Source organism: Mixophyes fleayi, chromosome 2, assembly GCF_038048845.1.
Source record: "Mixophyes fleayi isolate aMixFle1 chromosome 2, aMixFle1.hap1, whole genome shotgun sequence".
NCBI classification, from domain to species: Eukaryota; Metazoa; Chordata; class Amphibia; order Anura; family Limnodynastidae; genus Mixophyes; species Mixophyes fleayi.
Window position 1 is genome coordinate 17,474,625 of NC_134403.1, and position 26,858 is coordinate 17,501,482.

A 26,858-nucleotide genomic window follows, 5' to 3' on the forward strand; every position below is an offset into this window, starting at 1 on the left:
TTGATACTAAATGTATCATGGTCCGATTTTGCCAGCGTGTTAAAATCGCGGCAAATCGCGGGTGTTAACCCGCGATTTTAGTCCCAAACTCATCAAATGTATCAAGCTGCGATTTTGATCTGCAAAATCGCTGGTCATTTATTTATTCCTTACAGTTTTTACAGCTGCCGGAGCTCCAGCGATGTATGACAGGGCAGTGTAACAGTGATGTGTTTACAACTCGCTGCTACAACACAGGAGAGTTTGCCAAACACGGGAGTGTTTGCTATTGGGGAAATCTCCTAATACTATAAATAGAACAACCGCAACAAGCTAAGCTCATTGCTCATTGGAGCTCTTAGCTAGTAGGAACTCCGCTACGCAATGAACGTAGTTCATTGCATTAGGTTTATTTATAGTATTAAGGGATTTTCCCACTAGCGTGGGAAAATAACCTAATACTGTAAAAAGACATAGCGCAATGCAGAGTTCCTAGCTAGCTAGGAGCTGTTTGCGGCGGCTCCTCCCATTTGTTATTTTTCTGCAATCAAGACAGAAGATTTGTGGGAATTACAAATATGGACCCCTCCTGGGTGAAGAAGTGAACAGATTACAAGCAAGGACATTTGGAAATACAAATTTATTTTGGACAACTACAAGCATGGACTTTTGGAAGTACAAATTACTTTGGGACAGGGGCAAGCCAGACTTTTGGAATTACAAATGTGTTTTGGACTTTGTCAAGCATGGACTTTTGGAAGTACAAATTACTTTGGGACAGGGGCAAGCCAGACTTTGGATACAAATTTATTTTAGATTTGGTTTACAGCCATTTTTGGATTGAAAGCTGCTGACAAAAGGAGAAAACTTCATTGGTGAGTATCAGGGAATTTATTATTTTTAATAAAAAAGAATATGGTGTAAATGAGGGTGTTTACTGTGTTTATTGTGGGTTTATTATTTCTAAAAAATCCTAGTTGTTTTAATGAGGGTGTGGTGGTTTTGTAAACATTTTCTTTTGTGGTCAAAGCCAGCCGTGGGTGTCAGGGCATGTTGGCACTTGTGGTTCTCCAAGTGCCCACATGCCCTGGCTGCCGTGGGTATGCTGGTGCTTGTAGTTATACAAGTAGCAGCATGCCCACAATATTTTAGGCAACCTGGCTGGCTGGGACTTGTAGTTCCACATTACACAATGACGTCCGTTTGTTTTTTTAACCATTTATGCACCGTTATTACCCTACACCCACCGCCCAGGGGTGTAGGAAGAGCCCTAGTGCTATCAGCACTGGGCTGGGTGTCCCTAGGGTAGGGGGGAAGGCCCGCTTGTTTTTTTCGGCGGACCCCGCTCCCTAGGGAATCCAGCCCAGTGCTGAACAGCCTGGGGTTGGTTAGTCATTATGGCAGGGGGACCCCTGCTGTGTGTCCCCCCCCTGATATAGTGCCTCCAACCCCGGCTGGTTTGCCTAGTGCTGGTTCCATGAAAATCGGAGGGACCCCACGCTAAATATTTCCCCGATTTTCACAGAACCAGCAGTGGTCAGGCAGCACTAGGGTTAAGCATGAATAGACGGGGGACCCCACGCTTATTTTTTTTTATACTTTTATCTATTCTTTACAGTTTTTACGGCAGCTGTATGACAGGCAGTGTAACAGTGATGTGTTTATAGCAAGCAGCGTGTTGTATCTGGCGTGTTTGAAAGCAAACTCTCCTGAGTTTGCTTAATCGCAGCTTCATACATTATAGCTGCAGTGGCAAACAGTTGGGAGTTTGATCTCTAGCGATATTGCAAAAAGCGATTTTGACAGAAGCACAACTCTGGTGATTTTGCATGAAATCTCAGTTTCATACATCTGCGAGTTTCAACTCTCCCGAGAAAATCGCTGGATTTGCAAAATCGGACCTTGATACATTTACCCCTAGGTGTTTCCCATTGTAAGAAAATAGAACATAAACCCCTCAAAGTTTGAAAGTCATTTCTGTTTCTTTTTGGAATATCGTGTCCCTTTCTGTAGCAGGGCGACGAAGACGCTTTCTTTGTGGCTGATCTAAACGACGTGATACAGAAACATCTGCGATTTCTCCAGGAATTGCCCCGGGTGAGGCCGTTCTATGCTGTGAAGTGTAACAGCAGTGATGAGATTCTTCAGGTGCTCGCAGCCCTGGGTACAGGATTTGACTGTGCCAGCCAGGTAATGGCAGCCTAGAATACGTAACACATTCACACTGCGCAGCAGACAGCTCATGTTCTTATCAGTTCTACATGAAACTGTCACAATGATAAGAGTAATAAGACAGTGGCTGATGTGAGAATACTCACTGACCACACACCTGCCAGCTATAATCATTATCACAGCACTATAACCCTCTGTTTCTGCATTATCCACTTGTTTTCTAGTTGCAGTAACCTGGGATGGATTTCTTTCATTTTTACATCAATTAATTAATTACAGACAGATTGTTACAAATATGAAAAAAAAGGGGGAAAAGCAAAAGTGGGCTGGTATAAATACTGGTAGTGATTAGCGGGATCTTCTCACCTAAAGTTTATGGAGGTGTATTGGTTCTCGTACAGACGTGGTTATAACTAAAGTACATACCCAACTCCTTTCTACGATGGGATAATAATGCAAATCAACCCAGGTTAACAGTTGTGGGGGGTGGGAGGGGGTGGTGGTAAAGTATTATCTGGCTTGGAACAGGAGTCAGGGTAATATTATAGAAATCATGCATGGACAACCTGTAACTCTCCAGGTGCTGCGAAACTACAAGACCCAGCATGCTTTGCCAACCAATAGACAGGTGATAGCTGGAAGAATGTGGAGGGATTTCCAGTTTCCTGGAGAAACAACGGTTGTCCAGGCTTGATAGAGATCATAGAAATTTTTGGTAATGGCAACATCCATACATGCTAAAGAGCAGGGTACATTGCAAATGAAGCATGTACTGTACAATGGGCGCTCTGCTCTTTATTGAATACAATGGCTGCATTTATCATTCAGAGCAATAATCTCTATAGTGACCAGAGTTCTAGTTGTGTACACCGAGCAGATACACAGCTAGTTAGTAAAGTATTATATCAATACATAGCTCCCCCACACAAGTCTATCTAGGTCGGATCTCCGGGCTGCATTCTACACTTACATACTGTACAATACGGACACTCGCCACAACCATGATCTGCTTCTCCAGGGCTTAGGAGCCACAGGTTTGTTACATAAAAATTAATATCCAATATTGCTCATGTGCTCTAACAAAAAGTGGTTATTTGCGGCCCACAGTTGGACTTGCTAAGATCTAGCTCTAAATCAGGTCTTTAATAACTAAATCGGAAATTTTTGCTGAACTAATTGTGCTGAAAATCTGACCTGTATAATCACCATGGGCTATTTAAAAAAAAAATATATATATATATATATTTTGGACAGAGACAATTGAATCTACTCATGATTCGTGGCCGGATTTGCTATATTGAGCTATTATATTCAGGGCTCACCAATTTCTGCAAACATAAAGTAACCGATTTTGCTCCTTTGCAATTTTTGGCCCTGCTGGATATGTGTAGCGTGATAATTTTGGGGAGTCCTCATAGACTCCTGGCAGAGTGGGTCACCCTCCCGGATGCAGCTTCTTTGTTGTGATGTGGCTCAGGCTGTGGTGAGATGATTTGAGTCATCAGGCCCCGGCTCTGGTGTGTGAGGATGTGATTTGCGTGATTGCCGTAGTGGGCGGGACCTGATAATGGGAATCGTTTCATTATGGTCTCATCCCCCCTACTATGTGATGACTCCAATTGCGTCAATACACAGTGGGAGGCAGGGCTATGAAGACTCGAATCACATCATGACATCCCCCATACTTGCCACTTGGATCTTGCCCTCCGGGATCCCCTGGAGCGTAAGTCCAAAAAAGTAGGCAAGTATTATTGATTTCTAAAGTGAGAGAAGGAACCTTGGGTCTGTCTTTTTAATTACTAATTTTATATATTATATTTATACGTTGGTTGAAATGTAAGTGAATTTTCCACATAAAGTACACCTGGAGGGAGGAAAATGCGCCTAACTGAAATTGTGGCTCTGATGCTCGATCTCTGCCTTTGAGGGGCCTAAAAAACAAATTGTAACATTTCAAGCATTTGGTCGACAACCAGACCTCTCTAGAGCAATGATGTTTTCAGCCTCTAAAATTTTAATATTTTTATAACTTTTATTACTTTCAAATAATCCACCATAGAGTTAACGTTATGTTCTTGTTCTACCTTACAGTTCTACAGGCACTTATTGACCATCACATTATTTTGTCCTCAGGCTGAGATAAAGATGATATTGGGAATGGGAGTACCTGCCACTGACATTATCTACGCACACACCTGCAAACAGCCGTCCCACATCAGATATGCAGCCAAGCATGGAGTCAACAGGATGACATTTGACTGTGAGAGTGAACTGGTGAAAGTCGCAAACAATCATCCAGCTGCTGAGTAAGTGACAGTCTAGAAACAGCTTTTTTGGAAGATGTCCCATCCTCGCACAAGATGCCACCCCCACCTATAAAATAATAATCTTGATAAATGAATATTCATTTTAACCCAATAGAAAGATTATCAATGCTCAAATCATTTACACGACATGGGATTCCTCATCTGCGGATGTTTTATTTTAGTCTTTATATTGGCTTCATATAACTTCGACAATAGATTTCAGTGTTGAGCCTTGCCTCCAAATCCCACCAGATCTCCTGTCACACATTTTTGTGACCTCCACCACATTAACAACAAATTGACGGAGCTCTCAAACTTCATCAAATAAATTACTAACTCTCATCTTCCCTTCCTACTTATAGTACTTTGGTGTGGGTGTCTCTCCTGTGACCCCACCGGTAACACCATTTATCAGGGCCTACACATTCACATAGAGCCAGAACTTCCCTTTGGTTCTCACTATAGTAGGAGAGATCTGACACATCTCCTCTACTTGAAAGCCTAAGGGCGTTTGTGTTGGATCTCTCCTGCTACAGAAAGAGCTGAGCAGTACCATACATGATTGGCAGGGGTCCTGGTTCTGAGAACTTTGAACTTCAGTGAATAGTGCAAATGTTGAGGAACCGCAACCAAAGTACTACTACTGGAAAGGAAAGTTAGTGGTTTGTTTGAAGGTGTAGCAAATTTTATTCAAAATTACTACTGAATTATAGATCTGAATTTGCCCACGGTTTCTTTCTACTTCAGTCTTCCGTCTCCTTATTTAATTAACCATCTCCATGGTGCCCTTCCCACCCCTGCCCACTTCCTTTCTACAGCTGAATTTCCAGGTTGGGCCAGCAAGTCATAATACAATATGGATAAGGGTAATAAGGGTACCAGTAAACAACAGTATGGAGATGTAGAGGCTGAAAACAGAGTTTTTATGAGGACTAGACAGAGCTGGACGATGCCGTCGGATCTAAAAGTATTTTAATAACATTATGTTAAAATAAATAACTGATAAACTGTTAGATATAATTTTTCTTTACTGTGTATATATTTATATTTATATATTTATATATATTTCCCTATACACAACTGTATACTTCAGTCCTCCACTTAAGTCGTCAATTATTTCAGTGGTGCTGGTATCACACAAGCCCACTTCCTTCCTGTATTACAGTTGACTATCCTTGTTGGGCTGGTAAAAACAGTACATTAAGGAAGAGGTGTGTCAAAAACTGCACATAGATAGATGTCGAGGCTGAAAACAGTGAGGCTTGCAAGGAATAGACAGAGCTGGATGATGCAGCAGGATCTACATGGAAGTCATTTTAATAACATATTAGTTTTGTCTTGATAGGGGTGGTTAATCATTAGGTAGAATTCAATTTAGCTTAGACATTCCCTTAAGTAATACTTTGCTCTTGCAGCCCAGAAGACTGTTCAATTTGTTAATGTCCTTCCTGTCCAGGATGGTCCTTCGCATCAGCACTGATGATATTGGAGCAATGGGTTGTCTCAGCAAGAAGTTTGGTGCCCCTTTAGAGATATGTGAACAGCTCCTGGAAGTAGCCAAGAGTCTGCATGTAATGGTAACTGGAGTCAGGTAAGATGTATATAACATTGTTCTGATGGTGGAGAGGGCAGTGGATGAGCAATAACTAGTCTAAAATGAAGTGACCTTAAGGTATAAGAAGGGAAAGACAGTGAATATCCTGTATGTCTGTGTTGCTAAGATAGACTGATTTAGGGTTGAGCAAATTACATTGACATTTTCCTTTTTGTAGGTCCTTTGTGGAAAAAAAAGTTCCTTGGTTAAAAAAAACCCAATACATTTTGTTTGATAATTTTAGATATTTATGTGCCCATAGTTTCTTGCTTGGATAGGCAGAAACTCGGGTGTCAACTGTGTTTTAGTGTATATATAAACCAATAAACAGTCGCACCAGATTTGGGAAAATTTGTGGGTATTGTTATTCAAATATGCAGAGATTTTTCCCATGGACGACAAATACCACATTTTATTGAAAGTTGCTGTCTGGAGGGAGGAATAAGGATTTTTCCAGTGTTTTGCCACCAAGAAACTGGCTGCATTAACGATCTGCACAGAGAGTTTCTCTGAATATTTATAAAGTACCTCCATAGGGGCACCGAGGAGAAAAGACCATGGACATTTAGAAATCGGAACATTAGTGATCACCCCAAACAGAGCAATCTTTGGGCAAGACCACCAAATATAAAGGAAAGACTCTAACCGACCACATCCTCTCCAACATTGCTCAGAGGACATACTGTAGATCCTATTCAACAGTGTAGGAACCAGATCAGATACCACCTAAAGTATATTTTATAAGGCATTCTCCTTTACAAGGGAAGAAATAGAGTGTCACGGGCACTAGGAGTCTTTACCCAGGGATCACCAGGTGATAGGCTTACCAGAGCAGTATAGGTGGTAATATGGTACTCTGGTAGCAGGGTGATCACGGAACAGGAAATAGCAGATGATGAGATGCTCAGGAAAGTCTATGACTAGCAGCACTGGCAATATGGAGGTAGTAATACACGAGGAACTGTATGGACAAAGGACACGTGAAGGTAGTCAGTGGTCTGCGGTAGCAAGTTGTACCACTGCTATAGTGAGGAGGAATGTCCAACAGAAACGAGGAGGTGATGAGAGTCAGCGGTCTGCGGATAGCAAGTTGTACCGCTGTCTGAGTGAAGGAATGGAATCCAAGTGGAGGTATCCGGGGAGTCAGTGGTCTGCGTTAGCAAGTTGTACCACTGCTATGTGAGAGGATACTGGAACAGGTGAAACTGTAAACAGGAGTCAGTGGTCTGCCACTAGCAAGTTGTACCACTGAATATATATGTGAGGAGGTGCACGGGGAGAGACTGCAACACAATATATACACGGGCACCTTGACTTTGATCCACAGTAATATGCACAATATAAATGTATAAATGACTGAACAACACTGCCAATATAGAAAGTCTCTTGAAGTAATCCAGCATGAGATAACACAGTCAATGATGGCAGTAGAGTCAGCAGATAGTACACTCCAGAGGAGAACCAACACAGTCCAGCAAGGTATGCAATACACAGCACAGTCAATGGGAAGTATGCATACCGTGGTTCAGGAGAAGGCAGTCAGACAGGAGTGCAGAGATACCTGAAGGGCAGGAGGCCAGCAGGATACAAGTCCCTGGATGGGTGAAGCGGGGGTCTAGCAGGTGCAGCGCACAGGTAGGTAGACCAGCAGGGAGCACAGGAAGGCGTGGAGAGCGGATCAGCAGTAGATGGATGAGTAGCGCTGAGAAGTAACAGCAGCGGGTCTCTGCGGGAACACGGAGGTAACCAATAGCAACCAGCAGGTGCAGTAACGATGGGACCCCGGAGCAGAGTTGAACTGGAACAGATGATCACGGAGAGTAGCGGGTAGCAATAGTGGCAGCAGACTCAAGGAAACACGGTAGAGTTGACAAGGACTGAAGACTGAAGCGCACAGAGGCAGCGGATAGGAATCAGCTAGCAGTCACGATGATGAAACACAGACGAGTTGCAGGTTGAAGACTGTAGTGCACGGAGGCAGCGGATAGGAATCAGCCAAACAGTCACGATGATGAAACACAGACGAGTTGCAGGTTGAAGCCTGTAGTGCACGGAGGCAGCGGATAGGAATCAGCTGGCAGTCACAATCATGAACAGGTGAGTGGATGTGGTTGAAGCCTGTAGTGCACGGAGGCAGCGGATAGGCATCAGCTAACAGTCCCAATGATAAATGGTAGAGTTGAAGTGATTAGAAGACTGTAGTGCACGGAGGCAGCGGATAGGAATCAGCTCACAGTCACGATGATACAGTAGATGGTAGAAGTGGTATGGGAACCACAGTAGTAGAAGTGGTTTGGAAACCACAGAGGTAGAAGTGGTTTGGAAACCACAGGAATCAGCAGGGCTGAATAAACAAGGAAACACAGGAACACCTTCAGAGGCTCATGGGGAATGAGACTCCAAGATCAGGCAACGTGGTGTTGACCACAGGTGCTTAATATAGGGAGGTTGCCTGATCTGCCAATTAAGTTAAAGGAACATACACTGGAGGTATAGAAAGGGCTGCGCATGCGCAGTCCCTCAGGATGGAGGACGGCCACGGTTCCTAAATGTCCGGGAAGAAGCACTCACAGTCCGGTGAGTGACAGTACCCCCCCTTTTAAAGGTGGGCACAGAACGCCTGGAACCGGGCTTGTCCGGATTTTTGGAATAAAACTTCTTCAGAAGGGCAGGAGCATTAAGATCTTCAGCTTTGATCCATGAACGCTCTTCAGGACCAAAGCCCTTCCAATGAACGAGGAAACGGAGGACTCCTCGCGAAATTTTTGCATCCAATACCTCAGTAATCTCAAAATCCTCCTCCTGATGAACTTGAACTGGCTGCGGTGCTGAGGAAGGAGTCGAGAAACGGTTGATGATGAGAGGTTTGAGCAAGGACACATGGAAGGCATTGGAAATCCGAAGATTCTTAGGAAGAAGAAGTTTAACACATACTGGATTGATAACTTGAATGATCCTATATGGACCAATAAAACGAGGGGCGAATTTCATAGATGGAACCTTCAAACGAATATTTTTGGTAGATAACCAGACACGATCTCCAATTTTTAGTGGTGGAATAGCCCGCCTCTTCTTATCTGCGAAAGACTTATATTTGTTAGATGTCTTCTTTAAACAGGTTTTGACCTGAGACCAGATATTTTTGAAGGTCTGACAAGCAGTCTCCACAGCAGGAACTTGGGTGGGCGGGAGGGCAGGAAATTCCGGAAAAGACGGATGGTGACCGTAGACCACAAAGAATGGAGTTTTGGATGATGACTCATGGTACATGTTGTTATGGGCGAATTCAGCCCAAGGGAGCAATTCTACCCAGTTGTCTTGGTTGGCTGAAGAGAACATCCTAATAAAAGTCTCAAGATCTTGATTGACTCGTTCCGTTTGTCCGTTAGATTGCGGATGGTAAGACGATGAGAGTGCTAATCGTATGCCCAAGGTTTTACAAAGGGCCCGCCAGAATCTGGAAACGAATTGTACTCCTCTATCTGACACAATCTCAGACGGACATCCATGGATGCGGAAGATTTCTTTAATGAAATGTTCAGCCAGAGTAGACGAGGAAGGTAAACCGGACAGAGGGACGAAATGAGCCATCTTCGAAAATCTGTCTACCACTACCCAAATAGTATTGTGATTCTTACTTGGTGGCAAATCAGTAATGAAATCCATACTAATATGGGTCCAAGGCTTGGACGGAATGGGTAGTGGTCGCAGCAACCCTGCTGGAGTTCTGCGGGAGGATTTGAACTGAGAACATAAATCACAGGAAGCAATAAACTCTTTGACGTCTCTCCTCATTGAAGGCCACCAGTAACTACGAGAGAGAATCTCAAAGGTCTTATGTTCACCGGCGTGTCCAGAAAAACGAGAGGCATGGAACCACGAAAGGATTTTCCGCCTCAGAGTAGGAGGCACGAGGGTCTTCCCAAATGGTAGCATTTTGGTGGATGAAGCAGCCAGAGAAATACATTTGGGGTCTAGAATAGCATGTTTGGGAACCTCTTCTACATCAGAGGACGTCACAAAAGCTCGAGATAGAGCGTCAGCTTTCTTGTTCTTAGCAGCTGGTTTGAAGGTTATAATTAATTCAAAACGGGAAAAGAAAAGAGACCATCTTGCTTGACGAGGGTTCAAGCATTGAGCAGATTGCAAATATGACAAGTTCTTATGATCCGTGAAGATCGTCACCGGATGGCGAGCTCCTTCCAACAAGTATCTCCATTCCTCTAATGCAGCTTTGATGGCCAGCAACTCCTTGTCCCCGATAGTATAGTTTTTCTCTGCGGGCAGAAGACCCCGAGAGTAGAAGGCACAAGGATGTAATTTTTGTTGCTCCGAGCGTTGGGAGAGAATAGCTCCTAAGCCCACATTAGAGGCATCTACTTCTAGGAAGAAGGGGAGTGTCACATCAGGTTGTCGCAGAATGGGAGCAGACGAGAAGGACTCTTTGAGGATTTGAAAGGCTTGGAGAGCCTCAGATGACCATTGCTTAGTATTAGCCCCTTTCCGAGTTAAGGCCACAATGGGAGATGCAATGGATGAGAAGTCTTGAATGAAGCGTCTATAGTAATTGGCAAAACCTAAAAAACGCTGGATGGCACGAAGAGTAGTTGGCTGAGGCCAATGTAGTACAGCATTTACTTTGTCTGGATCCATCTTCAGGCCAACTCCGGAAACTATATACCCCAAGAATGGAATCTGGGGTAACTCGAATGAACATTTCTCCAATTTACAGAACAACGAGTTTTTCCGTAGTCTGGAGAGGACCTCTGCCACATGTTGGTGATGAGAAGGCAGGTCCTGTGAGAAGATCAATATGTCGTCCAGGTAGACAACGACACATACATATAATAAGTCCCGAAAGATCTCATTGATGAAACCCTGGAAAACCGCGGGGGCATTACACAGCCCGAAGGGCATTACTAAATATTCGTAATGCCCATCTCTGGTGTTAAACGCGGTCTTCCATTCGTCACCGGAACGGATTCTAATTAAATTGTAGGCACCACGAAGATCCAACTTAGTAAATATCCGAGCTCCCTTGATGCGATCAAATAGCTCAGTGATCAGCGGAATGGGATACCGATTCTTGATAGTAATGGCGTTGAGTCCACGAAAATCTATACAAGGGCGTAATGATCCATCCTTCTTTTTGACGAAGAAGAACCCAGCTCCAGCGGGAGAGGTGGAAGGTCGAATGAACCCACGCTGGAGATTCTCCTGTATGTACTCAGATGTGGCTTGAGTTTCAGGTAACGAGAGAGGATAGACCCGACCCCTGGGAGGAGTCTTGCCAGGTAGAAGGTCGATCGGACAATCCCAAGAACGATGAGGAGGAAGACGTTCAGACTGAGCTTTATCAAACACATCGGCAAATGAAGCATACTGAGGAGGGAGTCCCGGGGAGGAAGATGAGATGGAAGATTGCTGTACTTTAAGAGGAATAACTTGAGAGAGACAACGATGGTGACATTCAGACCCCCAAGACGTAACTTGAGGGGTGCCCCAGTCAATCTGGGGAGAGTGACATTGAAGCCATGGAAGGCCTAAGACAATCGGACTTGTCGTAACTGGAAGAATTAAAAACGAAATTTCTTCATGGTGTAGTACACCAATCTGAAGGGTTACTGGAGACGTACTCTGGGTGATGAGACCATTGATGAGACGTGATCCATCTATAGCCGTCACAGTAATGGGTGTTTTTAAAGTGATCACTGGTAGGGACCATTGATTCACTAGTGATTTAGAAATGAAATTTCCTGCTGCTCCGGAATCAATCAATGCCTGTGACTCAAAGGATTTGGTAGCAAAGGAAATCGTAACATCGAAAGCGCAGACTTTAGATTTCATAGACAATGGAGAGGACTCCAGGGACCCTAACTTCACCTCTCCTGAACTAGTTAGGGCCTGGCATTTCCCGATTTCTTAGGGCAAGAACTGAGCATATGTGTGGAATCAGCACAATAGATACAGAGTCTATTCTTTACTCTTCGTTTCCTCTCTTCTAAAGATAATTTGGAACGTCCTATCTCCATGGGAATCACAGAAGGTGAAACTGGACGAAATTGAGGGTTTAAACGAAGAGGTGCTTTAGCAGAAGTTGTTTTCTCAGATTCTCTTTCACGAAATCTCATGTCTACACGATGGCAAAGAGAGATCAAATCTTCTAGTGACGAAGGAAGCTCTTGGGTAGTCAGTGCATCTTTAATTTTATCGGAGAGCCCCTGCCAGAAGGCGGCAACTAATGCTTCAGTATTCCACTGAAGTTCAGAGGCTAAGATCCTAAATTGAATGACATACTGTCCTACTGTATGGGAGCCTTGTCGCAAACGAAGAATGCTGGAAGCAGCGGAGGTCACACGACCTGGTTCATCGAACACACTTCGGAACGTGGAAATGAATTTGGCACTATCTTGTAGAATTGGATCGTTTCTTTCCCACAGAGGGGAGGCCCAAGCCAGGGCTTGTCCAGAAAACAATGAGATAAGATAGGCCACTCTGGAACGATGGGTAGAAAAATTTTGAGGTTGGAGTTCAAAATGGACTGAACATTGGTTAAGGAAACCTCTACAAGTTTTGGGGTCCCCGTCATATTTTGACGGAGTAGGCAGGTGAAGCGTAGGAGCTGTAGACACCTGGGATGGCACTGGGGAAACGGAGGAAAGCACAGGAGCTTCAATACTAGCTGTAACAGTCTGTCCAGATGTTCCTTGGGAGGTTAACGATTGGTAACATTGAAGTAACAGCTGTTGGCGAGCATCCTGTTGCTCCACACGGCTGACCAGATGCTGCAGCATCTCTTTAGCGGTAGGTTCCGTATCTGGGTCTGTCATGGCCTGATCTTACTGTCACGGGCACTAGGAGTCTTTACCCAGGGATCACCAGGTGATAGGCTTACCAGAGCAGTATAGGTGGTAATATGGTACTCTGGTAGCAGGGTGATCACGGAACAGGAAATAGCAGATGATGAGATGCTCAGGAAAGTCTATGACTAGCAGCACTGGCAATATGGAGGTAGTAATACACGAGGAACTGTATGGACAAAGGACACGTGAAGGTAGTCAGTGGTCTGCGGTAGCAAGTTGTACCACTGCTATAGTGAGGAGGAATGTCCAACAGAAACGAGGAGGTGATGAGAGTCAGCGGTCTGCGGATAGCAAGTTGTACCGCTGTCTGAGTGAAGGAATGGAATCCAAGTGGAGGTATCCGGGGAGTCAGTGGTCTGCGTTAGCAAGTTGTACCACTGCTATGTGAGAGGATACTGGAACAGGTGAAACTGTAAACAGGAGTCAGTGGTCTGCCACTAGCAAGTTGTACCACTGAATATATATGTGAGGAGGTGCACGGGGAGAGACTGCAACACAATATATACACGGGCACCTTGACTTTGATCCACAGTAATATGCACAATATAAATGTATAAATGACTGAACAACACTGCCAATATAGAAAGTCTCTTGAAGTAATCCAGCATGAGATAACACAGTCAATGATGGCAGTAGAGTCAGCAGATAGTACACTCCAGAGGAGAACCAACACAGTCCAGCAAGGTATGCAATACACAGCACAGTCAATGGGAAGTATGCATACCGTGGTTCAGGAGAAGGCAGTCAGACAGGAGTGCAGAGATACCTGAAGGGCAGGAGGCCAGCAGGATACAAGTCCCTGGATGGGTGAAGCGGGGGTCTAGCAGGTGCAGCGCACAGGTAGGTAGACCAGCAGGGAGCACAGGAAGGCGTGGAGAGCGGATCAGCAGTAGATGGATGAGTAGCGCTGAGAAGTAACAGCAGCGGGTCTCTGCGGGAACACGGAGGTAACCAATAGCAACCAGCAGGTGCAGTAACGATGGGACCCCGGAGCAGAGTTGAACTGGAACAGATGATCACGGAGAGTAGCGGGTAGCAATAGTGGCAGCAGACTCAAGGAAACACGGTAGAGTTGACAAGGACTGAAGACTGAAGCGCACAGAGGCAGCGGATAGGAATCAGCTAGCAGTCACGATGATGAAACACAGACGAGTTGCAGGTTGAAGACTGTAGTGCACGGAGGCAGCGGATAGGAATCAGCCAAACAGTCACGATGATGAAACACAGACGAGTTGCAGGTTGAAGCCTGTAGTGCACGGAGGCAGCGGATAGGAATCAGCTGGCAGTCACAATCATGAACAGGTGAGTGGATGTGGTTGAAGCCTGTAGTGCACGGAGGCAGCGGATAGGCATCAGCTAACAGTCCCAATGATAAATGGTAGAGTTGAAGTGATTAGAAGACTGTAGTGCACGGAGGCAGCGGATAGGAATCAGCTCACAGTCACGATGATACAGTAGATGGTAGAAGTGGTATGGGAACCACAGTAGTAGAAGTGGTTTGGAAACCACAGAGGTAGAAGTGGTTTGGAAACCACAGGAATCAGCAGGGCTGAATAAACAAGGAAACACAGGAACACCTTCAGAGGCTCATGGGGAATGAGACTCCAAGATCAGGCAACGTGGTGTTGACCACAGGTGCTTAATATAGGGAGGTTGCCTGATCTGCCAATTAAGTTAAAGGAACATACACTGGAGGTATAGAAAGGGCTGCGCATGCGCAGTCCCTCAGGATGGAGGACGGCCACGGTTCCTAAATGTCCGGGAAGAAGCACTCACAGTCCGGTGAGTGACATAGAGCTTTTGGAGACCCTTTCTCTCATTGTGGTGCAAGTGTCCTCCTCTGGTGGTCTGCCATTTATCAGGGTCCCTTCATGTACAGGGGTAGAAGTTTGTTTAGAGGAGATGAGGCGATTAAAAAAGATGGAGATAATGCACTTCTGAAGAAGGTTGTGAATGCAGAGAGACTTGTGTGGATCTAGAGATCTCACAATATTGGGCTTAGAAAGGGAAATGACAAAGTACTTCACCTGCAGGTATGCAAATTGACTGATGGTCGAGAAATGAAATTGCTCCTATAGGATCACCCATGGATTGCATTAGACAAAAGTAAGACATCCCAACCAACCTGATACTTCTCTCCTGCCAGTGCAGAAAGCGAGAGAGACATTGCCCTGGAGAGGATTCAGGGTTGTTCCAAAATGGGACTGAAGTGGTCTCAAGATAAAATTTACTGTGTTCCCAGATTTGACAGGTAAAGGGGTAACGGAATGCAACCTCACCGAAAGAAGGCCTACCATCAGCCATAACACAAAAAGGACAATTTACAGAAAGAGGTTTCCAGAGCTATTCATCTCAGACCACAGCCACCTGCAAACAATGCTACAGCCTGGCTCTGGTGAGTAGCAAAGTAATAAAGGCAAACATCTGGAAAGCCCCTGCCTCCATTAAAGGTAGCTCTGCACAGAGTAGACAAACTGGTGCTCAGGACTTATTTTTCTACACAAATTGGGAGAACCAGCAGTGTAATTAAATTAGATTAGAAGTAACCTTCACTGGAGTGTCTGAAAGAGATACAGCAGGCAAGGCAGGACATTCATCTTAAGAGAGACAATCCTACCCATCCAGGAGGTAATTCATTTTTGCCATCTGAGCAGATCCAACTTAATTAGTTTGACAATTCAGGGAAAAATTTCCACATAAACAGATTCATACCTTGAGGTGAAATAAACCCCCAAATATTTGATTTTAAAATGCTGCCAGGAAAAGTTAAAGCTGCTCTTAAGGAGTCCCTCAGTGTGGGGTGGCAAATGGAGATGAAAGGCTTCTGTTTTAGAAAATGTAACTTTATATCCCAAGAGGGTTCCATAAGTAGAGAGAGTTGATACTCTGAACAAGGCTAATAATTTGTCCGGTATTATTCAGGCTTGTCTATCCAGTAAAAAGCCTACTTGGTCATCGCGGATCAATTGGGGCAGCATTATGTTAAGGCGTTCCACAAGTACCTTCGCATAGACCTTGTAGTCCATGTTCAAGAGTGAAATAGGTCTGTAATGTGCACAGTGTTTGCCCTCTTTTGGAATAAAAATGATCCAGGGTCTCTTTTGAACAAACACTGTTGAACACATCAGCAAGATAGGGTGAGAGCAGCAAGTTAAACGTTTTAGAATATGTGGCTGTGAATCCATCAGGGCCTGGTGCTTCATTAGAATTTTTTTAAATAACATCAGAGATTTCTTGAGTGGGCAAGTCCGAATCCAGCACCTCAAGTGTACTAATAGAGAGTGTGGGCAAATTACACTGTGAGAGGAAGTCTCAAGATGACTCTATCGAAGAAGGGGAGGGGTCCATCTTTTGTGAGATGTTATAGAGACTACTGTGAAATCGTCTGAACTCTGTAATCTAATTAGGGCCATGTGTAGTTTTACCAGAAAGTGATTTAATCTGAAGGACATTGCTCTGGGATAATTTTGACCTCTACCTGGAAGATTGTAACCTGTCACCTTATTCATAGAAGGTTTGGATTAAATACTTAAGAGAGTTCTCTGCTTTAGTGGAAATCGGCAAATTTAGCTCACCTTTTGCTGCCCCAAGTTTGTTATAATCCTCTGGTAAACCCGTAGATTTGTGGATCTCATCTAGTATGGCTAACATGTAGGCAGCAATTAGCAATGTTATATAACTGTTCTCCATAGATGTTGTAAATGGGTATATCTCTGTTCCATAAAATGAAAGGCATTTGAAGTCCCTGCCCTTTGAACATGTTAATGGGTCACATGTTTTCATTTTAAATAAACATTTCAAATGTATATTTACCTTAAATAAATGTGAAAATATTCAACTATTCGCAATAGATTTATTTCCTGTGTTTTCATAATCATCTTCAATAAGCCCCAATAGGGCAGAGAGTGATGTGAATGAGCACATATTCTCTGTACAGTGCTGTGTAAAATGATTGTCACTACAGAAATATATTACATTATATAAAGCCTTCCACATGTGAACTTTTGTGTTTCATCAATTAGCACAATTTAACAAAGAGTAAGAGTTACCACTTACCCAACTGGTGTAATTTTACTTTTGGTAAATTAATAGAAATAGGTTACTATTATGCCTCCCAATAATCCTATATCAAAGATCAGGACAATATCATGTCCATCTGCTGCTCATGCCCCGCCCATGATTTTTCGACACTTCCAAATTGGTCTGGCCCCACCCGTTTTACCATGGGAGTTCGGGACTGTCCAGCTAAAATCATCTATGGCTATTCAAACTCTTTAGATTAGAATTTTTTTCAGCTTCCCCCTTGCCTATTCTACCAATATACAGTATATGGCTCTCTATAGAAACAAATTGTTGATCTAACAGGACATATATCAATTATTATTATTTATTATTATCTTTGACTTATAAGGCGCCACAAAGGGTCCGCAGCGCCGTACAGTACATATACAGAAAACAGAACCAGGACACAACATGATTCAAAAATATATACAAACACAGATGACAGGGTAAAGCAAAGCAGATCAACTCTGGGACAGATAGTGAAAGGGATGGTAGAAATCAGCGAGAAGAAGGCCAAGGCTTAGGAAAACAGGGAACACAGGGCTAGCGAAGCAGGCCAAGAGGTACAGAGGGTGAAGGAAAAGTAGAAGGAGCACACAAGGAAAGAGGGCCCTGCTCATGAGAGCTTACATCCTAAAGGGAAGGGGGAGACACAAAAAGGGTGGTACTAATTGGGGGAGAGAGCCAGGACAAGGAAGTTAGGAGGAGAACTGATAGACTTGAATAAAGAAATGAGTCTTTAAGGGCACGCTTGAAGCCTTTGAGAGTAGATGCTAACCTGATGGAACGTGGAAGATCGTTCCACAGCAGGGGAGCAGCCCGGGCAAAGTCCTGAAGACGAGAGTGAGAGGAGGTGATCAGTGAAGTAGTGAGGCGGCGGTCAGAGGCAGAGCGGAGGGAGCAGGTAGGAGTGTAGGTAGAGATGAGATTAGAGATGTAGAGAGGGGAAGATTGACTAAGAGCTTTAAAGGTGAGGGTGAGGAGTTTAAATTTAAATCTGTAGGGTATGGGGAGCCAATGTAGTGACTGTTTGAGGGAGACAGCAGATACAGAGCGGCGGGAGAGAAAAATGAGACGGGCAGCAGCATTGAGGATAGACTTAAGAGGGTCAAGGCAAGAATCAGGTATGCCAGAGAGAAGGAGGTTACAGTAGTCAAGGCGAGAGATAACAAGCAAGTGAACAAGGGTTTTCGTGGCTTCCGTGGTGAGAAAGGGACGTATCTTAGATATATTCCGAAGGTAGAAGTAGCAGGATTTTGAGAGGGACGGAATGTGACGCTTGAATGAGAGGGAGGAATCAAGGATGACCCCAAGGCATCAGACTTGGGGGACAGAAACGAGGGTAGTGTTATTAACAGAAATAGAGAGGGGGGAGGTGGGAGAGTCCCAGCAGGGGCAAAGACTATAGGAAGTATAAGGAAGCGTTGAGACATATTGAGTATAAGGAAATATTGAGTATAAGGAAGCGTTGAGACATCCAAGAATTATTCATTTATAAATGTTGACAAATCACATGCCCAAGGCTTCTAACGAGCTGCACCTTATTTACGAAAGCCCTACATCCCCCATCACTTTCCTCATACCTTAATTGAGCTACAAAGTGGTGTATATAGTTTTTATACTTACATGTGTAAACAAGGTGTAAAAGTTATGTGCAACATAGAAATTTAGCAGAAATTATCTTTAGCTAACAATTTAGCTTTAGATTATAAGCTCTCATGAGCAGGTAGCATTTCTCTCCTGTTCCTCCTCTTTTCATTATCTATGACTTCTGCTGACCAGGTACATTTTGCACCTCCTCCTTGGGCTCTCTGCCCTTGACCTCACTCCTCCACTGGAGCCTCTATCAGTGGCTCTGATACGGTTTTTCATACCCACGCTCAAGGGCACAGGTTTCATTGAATAGACGCCTTGCACCCCATTGGCCATTTAGGCTTTTATTAGCTTTGTTAAGAATTGTATTGTTATTTGTTTACTGTATTGTTCTGTAATACCATGTACTGTTTTGTAGTTTGTCCTCTGCACGGCTCTGCGGACCATTTGTGGTGTCCTGTAAATAAAGGATAATACTAATTGATCCAGAGCTAGTTAAGCAATGAAAGAAAAGTGCGTGTCTCACTACCTTCTGTGGTATATTCATCTTTCTGCAGTTTCCATATTGGTTCTAGCTCCAGTAACCCCCAGAGTTTTCATCAGTGTATTGGGAATGCCAGACGTCTGTTTGAGATTGGAAACTCATTGGGACACAAGATGAAAGTCTTGGATATTGGAGGTGGGTTTCCTGGTGATCCTGATTTCCGACCAAGATTTGAGGAGGTGAGATTAAAAGATATTGATCAATGTAAATTGATAGGTATGAAAAGAGAACAGTAAGGCATATTTATTTGAAGATGTACAGTTACTTGTTTTTTTGTGGAATCTTTAGAAAACATATTTGTGCATTTTTAAGGTCTGTAACTATACTTAATTGGTCCAATTCGGTTCTTAGACAGAGTACACATTACAGAAAAGTTCTCCCATTGTATTTTACCAACAACTGAAAAGATAAATTACCCATCATCATGGCGATACACATATTGTACATATAGTACACTCTATATATGTTTTACAAAACATACCTTCAGATCTGTGCTCTTCATCTGTCATAATCATCGGTTGAAATGATTGTCACTCTGCACACTCCGTGGAGATCTATGGACACCATTGGTCGTGAGTGCATAAAAATTGCAGAATTGGAACGAGATCATTCCATCGTTGAACGAGATTCTTAGCACGGTTCAAAAATTCTAAATGAAACAATATAATGAGCTTTGGAACTATAATATTTCAACGATGCAGTGTACACACTAAAACGATATCGAGCCGAACAGTCATTTATCGTGTCATTGGTACGATAATTGGCTGAAAACCCTGTTGTATGAACCCAGCCTTACTCCACAGACAGATAGGCATTTTCTAGCAATTTAATAATTGTTAATTTAGCATTTTTAAACTTGGTTTAAAAATAATTTTGAGGTTTCCGTACCAGAGGTTGTGGTCTGTGTAAATGAGAAGACCCCAACCTGTGCCCCAGAAACCTCAAGTACTACAAAGTAATAGGACCCGGAACTTCCTACCTCTACCATTAACATTACCCCGCAATAACACCATTTCTATCAGCACAGGTGACCTAATCTCTCTTTAAACATAATTTTTCTTAAAAATTTGTAGATTTTCTTCAACTTATTTCCTACCAAGTGGCAAAATAAAAGTAATATATTGCCGTTTTTCTATACTGATTTTTAATGTACAAAATCAATAAATATATCTGACTTGTGACACTTTTGTCATATTACATGTATGTTACATTTACATACATAAGTTTACACAGATATACATTTATACATGTAACACCCTCTTCTCCGGCTAGGGTGTATGTATCAGTTTTTGTGTCCTATCTGCGAATTAAATCTTTACCTTGTATTCCGTATCGTACAGTGTCTCCATCTTGGTCTTGGTGTGATAGGGTCTTTGTTAGGCAGTTTTATCAGCTGTAGAGACCAAGGAACGCTGCACCCCCCCCCCCATATTCTAGACCACAGGCACCCACAAATAATATATTACCACACCAGATTAGTCTTTAGAAGCCACATTTATTAGTAAAGACGTGGTCTGCTAAAGCTTTTCTTAGTTTTACTATCAAAATATATTTCTGTATATCAACCAATATTTAAGAGGTAGGGGTAGGATGAGAGTAACACTTTAAATATTAAAAGACACTGAACACAATTGGCACAATTACCCCCTTGTGAACCATGTATTAAGAGGTACTTCTGACCCACTTAACCTCGCTAGTACAGGCACATTGAACCTGTAGGCCACACATACTTACATAACGAGACTCTTGAGTGCTGAAATGTGTAGAAATTGTCTGTCCTTGGCTGCAGCACTCACTACCGAGTTCCATACTGCTTCTGGCACAGGAACTATTCATTGGGAGCTCCATGGATTCCATTTCCATGGGTGAGCAGCTGCACACAAGCCTCAGATTACCATGGGGCAGCACGGTGGCTAAGTTGTTAGCACTTCTGCCTCACAGCGCTGGGATCATGAGTTCAATTCTTGACCATGGGGTCATGAGTTTAATTCCCGACCATCTGTGTGGAGTTTGTATGGTCTCCCCGTGTTTGCGTGGGTTTCCTCCAGGTGCTCCGGTATCCTCCCACACTCCAAAACATACTGGTAGGTTAATTGGCTGCTATCAAAATTGACCATAGTCTGTCTCTCTCAGTCTGTGTTTGTGTGTTAGGGAATTTAGACTGTAAGCTCCAATGGGGCAGGGACTGATGTGAATGAGTTCTCTGTACAGCGCTGCAGAATCAGTGGCGCTATATAAATAAATGGTGATGATAATGATGATGATGATGATGTGCTATGCCAAAAGTCATCTGGACTGGTGCAAAGTACACAACATTGGACTCTAGGGCATTGGATATGGAGTCTTCTGGAGTGATGAATCACGTTTCACCATCTGGCAGACAGTTGTATATTGACATGGGGGATTCCAGGCATACGCTACCTACACAAATGCGTTCTGCCAACTGTAATGTTTACTGGAGGAGGAATAATGGTCTGGGGCTCTTTTTCATGATTTGGCTTCGGTTCCTTAGTTCCAGTAAAGATACATTTACAGTGACATTCTAAAAAATTGCATGCTTCCAACTTTGTGGCAAAAGTTTGGAGAAGGCACTTTCCTGTTTCAGCATGACAATACCCCCATCCACAAAGTGAGGTCCATCAAAAATTAGGTTCCCAAGTTTGGTGTGGAATAACTTGACCGGCCTGCAGAGAGCCCTGACTTCATCAAACACCTATGGAATGATTTGCAACGCTTACAGTGAGCCAAGCCTTATCACCTAACATTGGTGCCTAATCACTAGTGGCTGAATGGGTGCAAACCTCTGCAGCCAAGTTCCAAGATCTAGTTGAAAGGCTTTCCAAAGATTAGAGACTGATATATCAGCTAAGAGACGACAAACTACATATTAATGCCCATGGTTTTGTAATGAGATGTTCAACAAGCACATATGGATGTGATGTTCGGGTGTCCACATACTGTTGGCCATGTAGTGTATATAGTTATAGTGTATGTTGGCAGCTCAGAAGTTCATGGTTTAGATCACATTTCCTTTTCTTTTACCAGTTTACAGCTGTGATAGTTGAATCATTGGATCAGTATTTTCCCAGTAAAGAGGACGTAGAAATCATTGCAGAGCCCGGGAGATATTATGTGTGCTCTGCTTTTACTCTTGCCGTCAATATAATCACAAAGAAAGAGATTTATGGGAAAGGTCAGTAAGTAGAATTAGTATGTGTGCGTGTATGTGTGTATATACTGAGTATTCACTCAAGTTATACTTTCACCATTCATCTGAAACCCACTTTGATGATATTTGTCTTCTCTTTGCTTGAGTTTAATGATTTCCATGGAACAACTACCATTTCTGGTACTTACAGTTACTCATATGTTCTGTGGAAAGCCTACATAATGATCTCTTAGTGTCGGAGAAGGGTGAAATCCACACTACTAGAAGTATCCGTCCTGTTTGGGAGTTATTGAATCAATTATTTATTTAATAATATTATTAAATAGCCACAATTATTTAATCAGGCCAACTCTCCTATATAGCAATATACCAGACTCTATGACACCAAGAGGTCCTTATCGGTGACTATGACAGGAGCCCACCAAAGTATTAGTGTGGGGATATGGGAAGTGTCAAGGCTTGAAAGTGGAAACCCCTTTAATGTGGAACTCACATAGTTATTGTGAGTGGGTTTTTCATTTATGTTTTAACAATTTTTAATTTAATAAAGAATTACAAATTAATGCATTTCCAACATGAAAGTCAATTTAGAAATGTGTTTGCAATTAATTCAGAAAACAATTTATGTACAATTTTTTTAAAACTTGTTTAAGGGCTTCTTTCAACATAATTATATAAATGCGGATAGATGGTTTTACAATAACACAATTTTTAATTTTCATTTAAAATACAAATTGGTCTGAATAACCCTTTTATTTTTTTACTATTTTTACCATTCCAGTGTAAATAACTCTGTGAACATCATGTTGGTATGATTTTAAGAATAATTCTGACAATCCCAGCTGTAATTTTGTCATTTTAATTTTAATGCTCAAACACATATATAGAAATTCTAAAAAAAACAAAACAATTTAACTTACTTGCAAAAATGTACGAACCATAATTATATCAATTATATTATTTATATATCAAAAAGCAAAGTAATTTAGGATTGTATATTTGGAATTGATGTTCAACTCCATATTCCCCATTGTTGTAGGATAGGATGAGCATAGTCTGTAAACTTATTATGGTATTTATAGGTCTGTATTTTATGTATATCACACAGGGTCATGTTTACACTTGACGCTGCCCATAAGTGAATATGTCCAACATTCTCAGCACTTCCTCAGTCCCTTTAACTATAAACCTATTTTAACTAGATAATACAGGTGGTTCGTGGAGACCAAGATGCTGAAAATGAGTAAGTTTATCATTATTCATTTTATTTAAATTTTTTGCTGAATAGGTCGTACATAGGCATGTGACCAGATTGTCTATTTATATATATTTACCCCCCAGTAAATATATATATCTCCCATTCTCCAATGAATACATTTACGCCATCTCCCCATTCTCCAATGAGTACATTTTACCTTCCCCAATCTCCTATGATCACATTTACCCCCATTCTCCATTGAGTACATTTACCCCCACTCTCCCCATTTTTCAATGAGTACATTTGCCCCTTCCCCATTCTCTAATGAGTACATTTACTTAGCAAGAAGTAGTCATTAGTATGTACTTCTACAATGTCTGCGCTATAGTCTGCTTTATGTGACAAAGATATCAATATACTTAGCACATATTCATTCACTGGTTTTATACAATAATTATGGCATCTGCGTTTCTTTCCTCACTTCTTCAGTTCATTAAGTTGGCTAGAGATTACACTGCCCACATTATGCCCAACCCCATGCCAAGCAGCTGGTCACCAAATTAAACAACTGTGTTTCGTGATACGATTCTGTCTAGCAGCTTTCCATGCTTTCATTAAAACCAACATAACACAATTAAGCACAAATTTAAGTATACCTTACCATATTTTAATAACAGTATATTTACCCCACAGTTTGATGCCCTGAAAAAAAAAACTGGCTTCTGTAGACTTGTATTTTTATTTGGTCATGGAACTTCTCAGAGACCTCTAATATCCTTCTATTACACAATTTGTCATCCCATGTAATATAAATATAGAGCCATAACCAATGATCTTCATCTTATAGGAGCTGACGGGAAAGAAATAAGAAAACTCTCCTATTATCTAAATGATGGGTTGTTTGGGTCATTTTTATACTCAAACATGTTCGGAAAACAGAAGAGCATAAAACCAATTGTGGAAAAGGTAAGTGATTATATCTATTGCTGATCAATACAGGAAGAAACTGGGACAGCACACACAAAGGAGTATTATAATTGTGCAAAAATCACTTGCAAAATATCTAATATGATGTATTCTGTTTCTTTTTAAATTGTCAATGTTACTATGTTACATTGTTTTTAAACCATTTAAATATTAATATTTTTGTGTCCTTAATTGAGGGTTGTACCTTTTGGGGGCACTGGTCCCAGTGCAGACAGAAATCCAGTTCTTTTCCTCTTCCCCTGCTTGGGGAGATTATAATGTACAATATCCAGGGTGCTCTACATGGTGAATTCACAATGGTCTAGCGATCCTCTAGTATATGAGACTGCTCGATCCTCTACATTGCTGAATATGAATGTGAACTTCCCGGCTGTCATTGTCATAGACCACTGATATGCCAGACATTCTGTTCTTGCAGGCCATCAGATATCCTAGTGCCAAACATTCTTTCAGTGATTATGTTAGGTTTATAAACACCTGTAACTGATTGTTGTATGATAGGAGTATAGCTATACACTTACTATGTGCTTATGATATTTATATGAATGTTGTGCAGGACCATATTTAAACTTGATGCTGTCCATAAGTGAACATGTCCCACATTCTGCATCAGTTCATTGAACTTGAACTTGAATTTTTTTTTTTTTTTTTTAACTGGATAAAATAGATGGATTGGGAAGAAAATTAGCAAATTAAAATTTATTTGTTTTGCTGCCCACTGAATAGGTCTTACCTAGGCATGTGCTCAGTTTCCCTATATGTTAAACAGGCCTTGATATTATCTACCAATTCAGCATGTAAGAAACACATGTCAGCTGTCATTGTGGTGGAAAACACCATAAGCAGGGCTGGCAATAAGGAAACAAATTTATTGTGGCCCCATTCTCTCCCAAACTGATATAAAACAGCTGTAGATCTGGCTCTGTATCACCACCCACCCACTGATGTATCATGATGTGAAACGCGTCATCACACAGCAGTGGAAACCTGTATCGTATCATTGCACCCCACCCATAGATGTGCAATAAGACTATTCACACCACTGTGCATCCTTTGGTCGGCCATACATACATATATTGGGTTGCCCTGACTTTGTAGACCTTTCCGTTATATCTTGCAGACGCTAGGTGTATAAAATTGGAAACATGATGCATTGTGATGGGCAAGGGGGGGGGTTTAAAAAATTGGGGATTTTCTTGTGGTTTCTTTATTTACTAACAGTAAATGTTTTTTGAAACCCATCACCACCCTGAGCCATAACATAACAATGGGACTCTGATGAGCATATAAGGTTTATTGCTTCCAGCCTTCGGTGTGTAGATTTATTCTAACACTTTGTTGATTCAATTATTATATGTCAGTGGAGGAAGCCGTCTGATTAGGAGAACCACCGACTCTGAATAGGTCATTCAAATCTCATCACTATTGGATTTACCAATCTGTGTAATTTACTTCCTAGAGAGAAGGTCCCGGCTATTGTAATAATCCAATCTAATAAATATAACCATGTTTTATAACTCTCTCCCCACAGGACGTCCTCCCTTCAGCAGAACGTTTCCCCAGTAAACTTTGGGGACCCTGCTGCACAGAAAAGGATATACTCATTGAAGAAATTGAGCTACCAGAGCTGGAAATGGGGGATTGGATCATTTTCCAAAATATGGGAGATTATCACATGATGCTGAGAACCATCTTTAATGGATATCTTCCTCCGAATGTGCAGTACATTCTCAGCAATGAAAATAAAAGATATTTGAGAAACTGTGTAACAAGTTGAGCAATATATCTCTCTAGGCTTTTTTTTAATTTTAAGTTTTCATTTATAATTCTAATTGCAGATTATTTAGCTTTTGCTTTTCACTGTGGTGGTGCATCACATGTTATCGGTCTTATCTATAACATATACTGATTATATATTCTTAAATATACTCCTTTAATTTACTTATTATGTTCCAAAATAAACTTTATTGAACATTATTAATAAAGAGACATTATTATATATTTTAAATGTGGCCAGTGATCAAAGTGGTGGTAAGGAAATTTAAAAGTGGTAGAATGGCCTTGAATTCGATGCCAACGTGAGTGCTATATGTCTGGAGTTTGTCTGTTGCCACTGTCCATCTAGTCCTCCTCTCCCCACCCCTCCCCGTTGCCAATGTCGATTGTGTCCTCCTTCTTCCCCCCGTTGCCACAGTCCATCTAGTCCTTATCCTTCCCCCTTTTGATACTGTCCATCTTGTCATCCTCCTTTCCCCTGTTGCCAAACATGTTTTCCCCTGTTGCCAGTTCAAACATTTATACTCAAACATGTTCGGAAAACAGAAGAGCATAAAACCAATAGTGGAAAAGGTAAGTGATTATATCTATTGCTGATCAATACAGGCAGAAACT

The 26,858-nt window shown here is 42.1% G+C and overlaps 1 protein-coding gene across 2 annotated transcripts in view; it reads left to right on the top strand.

Annotated features, from left to right (window-relative positions):
• Window positions 1-26,497, top strand: part of LOC142140740 (antizyme inhibitor 2-like) — a 36,315-nt gene extending 9,818 nt beyond the window's left edge. For both annotated transcript variants that reach the window (XM_075198581.1, XM_075198582.1), the window contains exons 3-9: window positions 1,993-2,169; window positions 4,285-4,457; window positions 5,914-6,048; window positions 19,127-19,292; window positions 22,159-22,306; window positions 24,328-24,446; window positions 25,999-26,497. In XM_075198581.1, the coding sequence (XP_075054682.1) occupies window positions 1,993-2,169; window positions 4,285-4,457; window positions 5,914-6,048; window positions 19,127-19,292; window positions 22,159-22,306; window positions 24,328-24,446; window positions 25,999-26,244 (1,164 nt within the window). In that variant the 3' untranslated portion in view covers window positions 26,245-26,497. The remainder of the gene's footprint in view (window positions 1-1,992; window positions 2,170-4,284; window positions 4,458-5,913; window positions 6,049-19,126; window positions 19,293-22,158; window positions 22,307-24,327; window positions 24,447-25,998) is intronic.
• The last annotated feature ends 361 nt before the right edge of the window (window positions 26,498-26,858 follow it).